The 12640-nt window shown below is 32.9% G+C and overlaps 1 protein-coding gene across 1 annotated transcript; it reads left to right on the top strand.

Annotated features, from left to right (window-relative positions):
- Positions 1-1942: 1942 nt before the first annotated feature.
- Positions 1943-5629, top strand: LOC115986226 (putative receptor-like protein kinase At3g47110). Its single transcript, XM_031109078.1, has 2 exons — positions 1943-4631; positions 5466-5629. The coding sequence occupies exons 1-2, from the start codon at positions 1943-1945 to the stop codon at positions 5627-5629; spliced, it is 2853 nt and encodes a 950-aa protein (XP_030964938.1).
- The last annotated feature ends 7011 nt before the right edge of the window (positions 5630-12640 follow it).

Genomic DNA, 12640 nt, shown 5'->3' with positions numbered 1-12640 from the left:
ATAATTCCTACATTTGATTAGAGTAACTATATATATGTTTAGTTTCTTTTCAATATATATATATATATATATTTGTTTAATTTATAGTTCAAATTAAATGTTACTTTTTTAATTTATCAATTTGAATATGGTAGTTTTGAAAAAATTTTAAGTATTTTTGGAGCATATTTAAATGGTGTTCCCATCTCTCGCAATCATGATGGACTTTACCATAAGTTTAATAAACAGATTCCACCATTTATTATGTTCTGAGAGTACTTAAAAATTACTCAAAAATTATATACATATTCATGCAGTTGATGGTAAGAATACAAGTATAATAACACAAACTCAACAAAGTAATTTTGTTTTTGCTAATTAATTGTTGCTCAGTAATTGTTTGTCTTTCGGAAGTTAGTACACATTCTCAGTGAAAAAAGAAGTTACAACACATTCGCGTGGTACACAACCAACCACGAAATTAATTTAATATTTTTAATAAAATTGGAAATTTTAATGCCAAACAAGATTTACTTATCAAAATATCCTTAAACTTTGGAAAATGTTAAGATCTTTGATATTTCATCTCGATAACTGAGAAAGCTATATAATACAAACTTCTGAATCTAGTTTTGCCTCGCACTTCAATTTCACCAGCTTCTTGCTTGTCCAAACCAATGAAGCCTCGCAAACCCAGTTTCCATGCATTGTCTATGCACCTTCATATGATTCTACTATTTGCTATAACACTACTATGCTTGCAACCTACCACTTCTGTCCCTCCAACAAATTTAACCGATCATTTGGCTCTACTCAAATTTAAAGAATCCATTGATGATGACCCACATGGATTCTTGATCTAAGTGTATGTGTGTTAGCTTCTTATATTAAGACATTAATTCGAATATGAAAAGTTTAGTTATGAAACCAAATTCTGATTGAGGAAATTGAGATAAACAACGTTTTATTAGTTGATATAATTCAACATTTCTTTTTTTATTTTGCAAGAGAGAATATGACACTTTTGAGTTTTGACAGAGCAACAATATGAATCTAGTGCAAGATTTGACTTGCCATATATCTCATTCTGGAAAGACCTTCTCCAGGGTAGCACCACTTGGGAAAGGGATTAATATTCCTGGACCTGCTAATAGAGCCTAATTTAGAATGAAGATAGTTCAAAGTTCAAACTCATGTGCTCTGCACCAATACAAATCGTAAGCCCTTTGTTTTTAGGAAAGAGGTCCATTATTGATGATAACAAAAATAAAAATAAAAATACTGCTAATGACACGGCTTACAATTACATGATGGTCAAGTTAAAAGTCAAAAGATTTAGCCAAAAAAAAAAAAAAAAAAACTAAAAGTCAAAGAAATAAGAAGAAAAAGTAGCTCTCTGCAACTAATCCAATTACCCAGAGGAAAAGGTTAAAAGAGAATCCTGAACTATTTCTAATCCAATTTCCAAACTACCCCCACGTGGGCCCTTCATTAAAGAAAGTTCGCTGTCTTTTACATTAAGGATTAGAAGATCGTCAGGGAATTTAGTGGACAACACTGGCGTGGACGATGGGTTCTTTATGACTCGATTTAGAAGTCAATTACATTAATGGTTCCTTTCATGTCTCTATGAATTTCTGGTAGCGTCTGCTCAACGGCCTATGCACGTTAACAAAGTAATTTCTTTGTTTGTTCGCTTTCACTTTTTATGTTTTTTAGACAGGACTGCTTTTGGAAGCGCATTATCAATTTATTAATACTAATCATAGAAAATTTTATCAATTAAAGATCCCACGGATTTTATATTTTTGGAGGTATTTGACAAATAGCATTAACGCGCTACAAGGTACGCAAATGATTTTTTACGTCATAACTAACTGAAACAGCCTATATATAATACAAACTTGTGCATCTTCCTCTACCGCACACTAAAATTTCACCAATTTCCTGCTTGTCCAACCCAATGAAGCTTCACAACCCCAATTTTCCTGCATTATTATGCTCTACATTCCTTCATATCATTCTATTCCTTACTGTAACCCTTCTATGCTTGAAACCTGCCACCTCTTCTACCACTCCAACAAATGAGACTGACCGTTTGGCTTTGCTCAAATTCAAGGAATCCATTGACAATGATCCATATGGAATCTTGAGCTCATGGAATATTTCTTTCCACTTCTGCAATTGGCATGGAATTACATGCGGCCGTCGCCATCAAAGAGTCACAACCTTAGAACTACAAGGTCATAACTTGCGTGGCACCATTCCACCTTGCATCGGCAACCTCACCTTTCTTAGGGCCATCAACCTTCAAAACAATAGCTTCTATGGTGAAATTCCAAAGGAAGTTGGTCAGTTGTTCCGATTGCGAGAACTCAGTCTTACAAATAACACGTTAGGAGGAGAAATTCCAACCAACTTGTCCAACTGCTCTGAACTTAGGCATATAAGAGTCTTGAACAACAAACTTATTGGGAAAATTCCCAAGGAGCTTGGCTCTTTGACCAAGCTTATTTCTCTTCAGGCCTCCAAAAACAATTTCATAGGAGGAATCCCAGGTTTCTTGGGAAATCTTTCATTACTTGTATATTTTTCGGCGGCCTATAATCATTTAGAGGGAAATATTCCAGAAAGCGTAGGCCGTTTGAAAAGCTTATCATATTTCATAGTTGGAAGCAATAAACTGAACGGTATGGTCCCCTCCTCTCTCTACAATATATCATCTATTAGAATCTTGTCAATTGAACAAAACCAGCTTAGTGGTACCCTTCCAGAAAATATAGGCCATACTCTCCCTAATCTCCAGCTTTTTACAATAGGTGTTAACAAATTCTTTGGGTCAATCCCCAGTTCTTTGTGCAATGCATCTAAACTTCAAATACTTAGCCTTATCAATAATAGTTTTGTGGGGTCAGTTCCAACAAATTTGGGTTATCTACAAGATCTTAAAGTCCTGCAACTAAGTATAAATAAATTAGGAAAGGATTTGGACTTTTTAACGTCTCTAAGAAACTGTTGCAAAATGAACAGGCTAGCATTTGCAGGAAACCGATTTGAAGGTGTTTTGCCCAGTTCTATAGGCAACTTGTCAACACAACTCACAGAATTATATTTGGGAGGCAATAAAATATCTGGAACTATTCCTGTAGCATTGCAGAATCTCATCAATTTAATTATCTTGGGCATGGAAGAGAATCTTTTCACAGGTATGATACCTATCTATTTTGGAAAGTTTCAAAAGATGCAAGGGTTGAATTTATCAGGAAACAAATTGTTAGGGAAAATCCCAAGCTCTATTGGTAACCTCACTCAATTGGTTGTATTGTTTTTGTTTCAAAACAATTTAGAAGGAAGCATTCCTCCAAGTATTGGTACTTGTCAAAGTTTACAACAGTTGGATGTTTCACAAAATTACCTTAGTGGAGTCATACCCCAACAGGTTTTTCAAATTTTTTCTTTGTCACTTTTACTCAATTTATCCCACAACTCATTTAGTGGCAAATTACCTGTTGAAGTAGACAGTTTGAAGAATATTAATTCAATGGATGTCTCTGAAAACAATTTTTCTGGTGAAATACCTACAACAATTGGAAATTGCATGAACTTAGAGTACCTAGACTTGCAAGGGAATTCCTTTAATGGGACCATACCTTCGTCTATGGCTTCCTTGAAAGGCCTTCAACATTTAGATGTTTCACGAAACAACTTATCTGGATTAATTCCAAAGGGTCTAGAAAAACTTTCATTTTTAAAATATTTGAACATTTCGTTCAACAATATTGAGGGTGAGGTACCAACAGGAGGAGTTTTCAGAAATATAAATGCAATATCAGTTATTGGAAACAATAAGCTTTGCGGGGGCATTCCACAATTGCAATTGACAACATGCCACATCATTACAAAATCAAGAAAGTCCTTTACTTCCAAAGTAACAATCACAATTATTTGTGTGGTTGTATGTATCCTTCTAGTTTCATCATTTCTTGCTCTTTATTGGAGGAAAAGGTCAAAAAAGAAACCATCTTCAATAGTCTCAAAGATGGATCTCCTTCCAGCAGTTTCATACAAAATGCTCCATCAAGCAACTAATGGATTTTCTCCTGGCAATTTGATTGGATTTGGCAGTTTTGGATCAGTATATAAAGGAATTCTTGATCAAGATGAAAGATTAGTTGCTATAAAGGTTCTTAACCTTCAAAACAAAGATGCTTCGAAGAGTTTTATGGCAGAATGCAATGCATTAAGAAATGTTCGACATCGAAATCTTATAAAGATCTTTACATGTTGCTCCAGTATAAATTATAATGGTGATGATTTCAAAGCTCTAGTTTTTGAATTCATGACAAATGGGAGCTTGGAAATGTGGTTGCATCCGATGATCGATAGTGACAATCAATCAAAAAATTTGAGCGTTCTTCAAAGACTAATTATTGCAATTGATGTGGCTTTTGCTTTAAACTATCTTCACAATCATTGTGAGCAAAAAATCATTCATTGTGATTTAAAGCCAAGCAATATTCTTCTTGATAGTGATATGATTGCTCATGTAAGTGATTTTGGCTTATCAAGGCTCCTCACAACTTCGAATGATTCTTCCCAAAAGTGTACTAGCACAATTGGATTAAAGGGATCTATCGGTTATGTTGCTCCAGGTATTATCTTTCTTTTTATTTATTTTTTATTTTTTTATTTATTTTTTGTTTTTTTAAATCCTTAACTATTCTAATGTATTTATTTTCTTTTTGTCACTTTATCAAATGATAGGATTATTAACTCCTTGATTTTCTTGTCATATATGCTTTTTGATTTTTGTATCATCAACATATTCGCATGGGTGTACACATAATTAGCATATTAACATAAACTCTCACTTAGTAATTTTTATTTGTTTATTTGCTAAGTAACTCTTGCTTAGTATTTGTTTTTCTTGTAGAAGTTAAAACACATTCACGTTTGTGCCACGCAAGCACGTAATTAATTTAATTTTTTTTTTTTATAAAACTGCAAATTTTAATTCAAAAATAACATTCAAATATGATTTAAACTTTGAGAAATGTTAATTTTGATATTCTTTGACTAAATTTTGTACCTTCTTTGAACAGATATATTTTCTTAATCAAAATAAATCAACAAGAGGGGGAAAAAGTGATTTGGACCCTCGGGATAAAGTTATTATTGTTTCCTTTAATTTCAAAAGTAATAGCATATGTCATTATTTTTTAAAAATAGATTTGTTTTACTTTCTTGACTTTGCATTCTGTAAACCCCAAATCCACATTTTTCTACAAGAGGGGGAAAAAGTGATTTGGACCCTCGGGATAAAGTTATTATTGTTTCCTTTAATTTCAAAAGTAATAGCATATGTCATTATTTTTTTAAAATAGATTTGTTTTATTTTCTTGACTTTACATTCTGTAAACTCCAAATCCACATTTTTCTAATAGATAGAATATTGCTTATTTTTCCCTCCATTCCATGAGTTGTAGAGTATGGCATGGGCGGTGAAGTATCAACTGAGGGGGATGTATATAGTTATGGAGTCCTTGTGTTGGAGATGTTCACAGGAAGGAGACCCACTGATGATATGTTTAAAGATGGTCTCAATCTCCATAACTTTGTGAAGATGTGCTTACCAAAAAGGCTCATTTAAGTTGTCGACCCAATGCTTTTGCCAAGAGAAGTTGAAGAAATGGGAGTAGCAACTGCAATGATGATGGCAACAAAAGAAGATGACAATGACAATGATATTGAAGTAGAAGAAGCTAATAATACTGAGGACTTTAGGCATATTGATGTGGATATGCAAAAATGCTTACTCTCAATCCTTAATATTGGAATTTTATGTTCATTGGAATCTCCAAAAGTGAGAATCAATATGGAGGAAGTCATTAAGGAACTCCAATTGATAAAAAGTACTTTTGTTGGTTTGGGGATTCGCAGAGGTAGACCAAGTAGAGCTCAAGTAAGAGGCATTTCATTTTAATTACTATAAGACTACTCTAAGTAGTGTGTCCTAGTCATTTACGTTGATTTCATTCAGTTCCCAAATACTTCTTTTCAAAAAGCATGGAAATTTTGTGTTTACTTTTTTTATTAATCTTGTGTAGATTGTCATAGCTTATTTTAAAATTAGATTTTCATTTCTCACTCGTGGTCAAATTGCTAAACAGAAATTGTCATCTTATTAATACCCACGACCTTGTAACCTTGTAATAGTTATTGTTTATTATATTATCAAGGTATAAAATGGTGAGCTAACAAACTTTTTTGTGAATTGCAGAGGACTGGAACAACAATAAGAGATTAAATGTCTTTAATAATGCTTGGATTAGGCAAGGGATTAGGAGTCTTGATTTCAATTTCAAGCTAGTTTAATATCCCCTGTTGAAATGATCAATGGATGATTTTCTTTCTCTTCTAGTGTAGGAATCATGATTTTCTTTCTCTTCAAGTGTAGGAGTCGTCTTCATTTATTGTGCTAGATTCTACTACTGTAATGTGTGATTATGTGTTTGTACTAATAATCAATTCAATTCCTAAAAGTCTTTATAGGAAGGGAATGTATCAAAGATGCCATGTTAGTTTAGAAATTTTGATGCTTTATGCAACATTATTTTAGTATACAAATAAAAATGGATGTTTCATTTAATTTCCATTTAAACTCAAAGTTTTAGATTATAGTAGCTTGTGGTTGTGGAGAATAAAACAATCTATCTAAGTTTCAATTTATTATATAAGACTTTAAACCAACAGAAGACCAATCACCCATCACTGCCCAATATTTGATGAATTAGATATGACACACAGCAAACAGTCTAGGACCTCCCTAAAGCATATAAAGCTCTGTATATGTGGCTACACAAGAGAAGCAACCTGACTTAGTTTTGGTCCATGTAGCCTTATCCTTTACTTTGGATCTACAAGACTTATTGGCTTTGGAGTATGACTAAACCAAGTTCTATTTTTTAAGACTGAATCCACCAAAGCCTCATAGATTGTTGCATCATATATAATTCTATATATTTCCAAATTTAAGCAGAAGTGTTCCAACTGGGTGTCAGTGGTCAAGCCATAGAAAGATTGTTTTCCCAAGTCGATCTAACCCAATTTAGAGCATCAACAATAATACTCTAAGTGAATTTTTATTTTTATTTTAAAAAAGTATCCATTAGCTATTTGACATGTTGGCAGACAGATTTTGAATCTAATAGACATGTATGCATAGAGCATTAACTCTTGTAGCACTCATTCTTAAAACAAAGAGAGAATGTGAGAATGTGGCGCAAAAGAATATATTGAACCGTGATGTTAGGACATATATGAATCATGTTAGGAACATATGTCAATATTTTATATAATTGGCTAATCCTTTGACAAAATGCACTTTACTTATAATTGGGTAGATCTAGGATGTGTTTAATACTTCAAGGAATAAGGTTTCAAGTTCAAGTGTTAAAGCCATGCAAGTCTGTCTAAGAAACAAGTGAGTAAGTGCTGGATTTTAAAACTCGACAACTAGCATCTATCGAGGTTTAAAAGATGTTTCAGCTTGTAGCTCGACAGCTAGCTCGATAGATGGCTATCTATTGAGGTTTATGAAATTCAGTTTTTCAGAATTGATTTCACTCCAATCCGTGAGTATGTGTTTAGGTCTTCTTTTCTCATAACCCTAAACATATATAAGAATTATTTTAAGGGCAAAAAAAGGTTGTACAGTTGCATAAGTGTGAAGCAAAGTTTTGTTCATACAAATTGTGACCAGAGACAGAATTTGCCCTAGTTCATATTTCTTTTGAAGAAGCTGCTATGTTTGTACACCTTAGGGTTTTGTGATCAAGGAGTTTCGTGATCTTCATCGTGTGATGAACTAAAGAACTTTGCAGCCAACATCTTTCTCAAGTTGGTGATCAAGTCGTGTACTAGGATTCACGCATCTATTGGTTAGTCACGTACTGAGAGCTGTGCATTAAAAGGAGAGATTGTCACTACGTTCAACTGTAGGTTGGCATAAGGTAATGAGATTCCTTTACTTGTAATCGTTTGTTTTGATAATAGTGGATTCTCAAGAGTGCTGACCTTAAAATCACCCGGTGGGGTTTTTTTCGTGTAGGTTTTCCCCATTCATAAACAAATCACTGTATCAATTTAATTTCCACTGCACTTTAGTTAATTGGTGATTTGTTTGAGCTACCATGCATTTTGCATGTTAATTTGATTAATTAATAAACTTGGTTAATTAATCAATAAACTCATCACAAAGGGTCAATACATTCTTGGCCTATCACGTGATAACTAAGGTTACCATGTATACATGCAAGCAACAAAGAGAGATAAGCATTACAACTAGTAACTTAAACCCCAAAAAATAGAATTGTGTAAAAAAATACTACAAAATACAAAGAGCTCATACAAATGCTATGTCCATAATATTTTCAAAACACTTAAAAAACCAATAACAACTAACCACCAATAAACTTAAGTGGTAGTTTATTACAAGTTGTTATTGGTGAGGCAAAAACGTAATTTCAGTAGTAGATTTAAATTAAAACTAATAACAACTAACCACCTATGATTTGTTGTGAAAGTATTTTATTATGAAAATGTTCTGTACGTAGCATCTCTCGAAAAAAGAATGATATTGGAAAGTATAGTAACACAGATTTTTGTGGGCCAAAAACAGAATACTATTGTTTTTCTTAATTTGTGGCTTCTTTTGCCAATCACTTTAGGCCTTTTGCACATCGATTCATCAGCAACATCCTTAGGGTGACACTCAACATAGGCTTCTAGAAATTATCTTCTTCCCAATTATCCTTCGAGTAAGTAATGTTCCTTTGTACTTTAGGGAAAAATGTTCATATACCCCCTGAACTTTCAACCATTGGCCAAAATACCCCCCTAACTTTTATATTGTCCAATTTACTCCTCAAAGCCCATTTCTTTAAAGCCTCGAATGCTAAAGCTAGTAGCTCGCTTTTATTTTACTATGACCAAACATTAAGAAATTATCAAAACAAAAGACTGTCTCACGATAGGTGTTGTGGGGTGCCTAACACCTTCCCCACACGTTACCAGACTTTCGAACCAAGAATCAAGATTTTTTATCATCCAGTTAGATTCGGAAAAAACTGACTTTTTCAAAACCTAGGATTGGTAATAAAATCAAACAGAGTAGATTGACCAATCACACTTTAGCAAAAACCTAAAGATTGGTGGCGACTTCACAAACTTGTGACAATTTAAAAATGACTCATTAGTCATATGAGAGCACACACCCGAGCCCACGAACCACCCTCTAGGGAGGGGCGTGCGCATCGTTGTTTCTGGGTGGTCGACGACCGTGAGGTATCAAAACATGCCAATAGGAATTTGACAAATCATTTAATTTAAATTAGACTAAAGATAGACCAATTAGAATTAAGAGATCATAATCACCTATGAGAAATAATATTTAAAGAGAAAGCCAACAATATTTGATTAAAAATTTTCATCTTTTTTCAATAGTTTTGACAGAAATTTGTATAATTCCACATTTAGATTTTAAAAAAATCCAATTCAGCTCTTATAATCAAGTTTGTTTCCGAGAGAAATAATTGAAAAAGTAAATTATAGTAATTGACTACTTACAAAACATATGGTGACTTCTTTAGGGATTTGATGAATATTACTTTAGAATTCATTTAAAAATACCAATCTAAGAGGCATTTTATCTTCTAAAAAACCATAGTAAAACGATTTGGAGGAGGTGTATAATTCTCCTCACTTTCAATCGGTTGTCACTGGGTAGAGAAGCAGATGAAAAGCATACAGAAAAACCAAAAGAGAAATTAATAGTCCAATTTAACTAATGAAAAAAAAAAAAAAAGTCTTTACACATTGTGTCAGTGAAATTTGAAGAAAGTCTTTACACATATTTACAGATTAATAGTAAACTCACCTGACTTTCAAAATTACCCATAGAATACCGCAGGGTCATGTTTGATCGATAAAAGTCACTCCTGGCCCTTAGGGTTAGGATGGGTTGAATCTGAGAGGGTTTAGTTTGCATATTGTAGTGAGAATCTGATCAGGATGATTTCAAATAAGTCAAAGGCTGGGGTCTCTATGACTCAATCGAGGAGAGAGGTAGGCGTTTTGTGATAAAAATTCCTCAGGTTGTTGAAGAGGTTGCGTCTAAAGTCAGTGTGTAGGGTTTTAAACTAATTAGGCTAAACGCTTTGAAATAGGAAAAGAGTCCTAAACGCTTTGAAATAGGGTTTTTTTTTTTTTGATAAGTATCCGGTTTTGTTTTTGTTTTGAAAAAAGAGTTTTTAATTTAAAAGAGTTTTTAATTTAAAAGAGTTTTTAATTTTATTTTTTATTGTGCTGATGTGGAAAATTGTGGGAGTTTCAGAGGCTTCGGTTATATATATATATATATATATATATATATATAGATTAAAACTTTCAAGTTAATTGCATTTTCAATAGTGTCTTTTAATTTTGCCCCTTCTGAACTTAAATTCTAGCTCTGCCACTGGACGTGATCCACCACAAGGAATGTATAATTTCTCAGGGCCTTTACATCAGTTGGGTTTTTCTGTTCATACCATAGATTGACATTAATGGGTTGGGTAACTCACATGCTGGTCCAAAGAATCCGACTTAGTCAATTTGTATATGCAGTCTCTAAAATGTAGATAGAGGAATTACAGTGTTGTTTTTAGCTGCTTTGACTGCAAATTTATCTGTTTTTAAGAAAGTTATCCATAAATTTTTAACTTTTTATCCAAAAATTCTCCATGTTTTCCCATTTTCTAATGATTTTCTACCATTTCTTATTTTCCACCAACTTTCGGTAGCTTTTCAAGGCCCCTCTGAACCTCGGGTTTGTGCAAATAAGGTATTATTAGAAAGCTTAAAAGATTATCTTTACAACGGTACCAAAGTTTCATCAATTAGATGTCCAAATTAAAATTATTGACCATTTAGAAAGAGCTATGTCTTTATGATGATTAAATGCGCTAGTCATTAATCTATATATATATATATATATATATATATTAATAGCAAAAACTCATAGAAAATTCAATTAGATTTTAATTGGATTCTCAATTTCGCGCTATATGTCCCATTTAATTTTTAATTTTGTGCCAAGTAAATTATTGAATGTAAAAATCAAAGAGTCCAGATTCAATTAAATTCTAAATTGGAGTCCAATTTTCCGCCACATGTCTATCTAAGTTTTAAATTTTTGCAGCAAGTGAATAATTAGGTGCAAAAATGGAAGAGTTCAAAACCAATTAAATTCTAAATCACACACACACACACACACACACACACACACACATATATATATAATCACAATGTTACACACTAGTGGAAATCAATACATATTTTAGAAATATAGGGTTTTAAAAAAGTGTAAGTTAATATCATGTATAATTTGAACCTCTTCCAAAAAAAAAAAAAGTATAATCTGAATTGTATAATTGTGATTTTTTTTTTTAAAATTGTACTCGTGTATATGCACAATGTTACACGCTAATGGAAAACAAAATACTAGTTAAAAGGTTTAAATTGTTCTAACAAAACTGAAGTGCAGGTATTTATTTATTCAAATAAAAAATATAAGGATCAAATTGACACTCACTTTAAACTCAAGGGTGACATTTGTATAAACCCCCTTATTTATTTATTTGATGAAATAAACCCCCTTATTTGAATAAGGGTAAACCTCAAAAATTGGCTACAAGAATGCAAGAGAAGCTATAACTTGTGTTCTAGAGATGGTCTATTGGTCTCTAATATCTAATTCCAAAAGAGTAGAGGGGCCATTCAATGCTACGAATATGTTCCCCTTCTGGTAAAAGAAAAAAAATAAAAAAAGCCATCAAACGAAGATAAAAGTTCTATTATGGTCGGACAAGATATGTAAACAATTTCGTTAAGTGTTCCTATAGCAATACGGCCTTGAATTTCCTTCATTACTATTTTTTTGAGGCCTAGAATTAAAACTTAATTTCCTCGTTTGATGAATAGCATGATCATACTACAAACACCAACAAGCAAACAGCAGAGAATTGGCTTGACTAAAACACCTGATATGCAAATTTTTAATAGCAACAAATAAATAGATTTATTTCAGTATACTGAAATATTCCCAAACAAACACAGCCCAAAAAATACTACATAATATCCAAAAAACTGTGAAACTTGCCATTATTTTTAAGCAAACAATAACTCTCTCTACTTTTCTTCTTTGTTGACCTTCTCACATATGGGTTCCTACCCAATGTATCTCTTCTCAGAGCAGCAATATACCGGTCATTCGCGTCATCTTTCTGCTGCAATTCTCCAAGGTATTCTGCCAATCCTCTCGATTTACTTTCCCTATCATCTGATTGATTCAAAATTTCAAGTTCAAAACAGTCATGATGTGTTATAGGAATTTAACAACGCCTAATCATTAATGTTTAGGTTAACGAATGTTAACCTAATCATTAAGTGAACACTCTTCAGGATCCGGATCCACACTTGCATCCAATTCCAAGGCTCTTTGTAGGCTATTTACAATCTCGGTCATTGAGGGACGATCTGGACCATTTAGACTTACAAAATCGAAAGCTAGGGACCCAACATGTGCCACTGCCTTTCTTTCAACGTAGCAATTTTATTTATA

The sequence above is a fragment of the Quercus lobata genome, chromosome 4, assembly GCF_001633185.2.
Source record: "Quercus lobata isolate SW786 chromosome 4, ValleyOak3.0 Primary Assembly, whole genome shotgun sequence".
Classification (NCBI taxonomy): Eukaryota; Viridiplantae; Streptophyta; class Magnoliopsida; order Fagales; family Fagaceae; genus Quercus; species Quercus lobata.
The sequence above is the reverse complement of the archived record's forward strand: the minus strand, read 5'-3'. Positions and strand labels throughout refer to the sequence as shown.

Bases quoted from the DNA above. Each gene is read 5' to 3' on its own strand.
- LOC115986226 (XM_031109078.1), top strand. From the start codon at position 1,943: ATGAAGCTTCACAACCCCAATTTTCCTGCATTATTATGCTCTACATTC. The intron at 4,632-5,465 runs GTATTATCTTTC...CATGAGTTGTAG, and splicing joins TATCGGTTATGTTGCTCCAG to AGTATGGCATGGGCGGTGAA.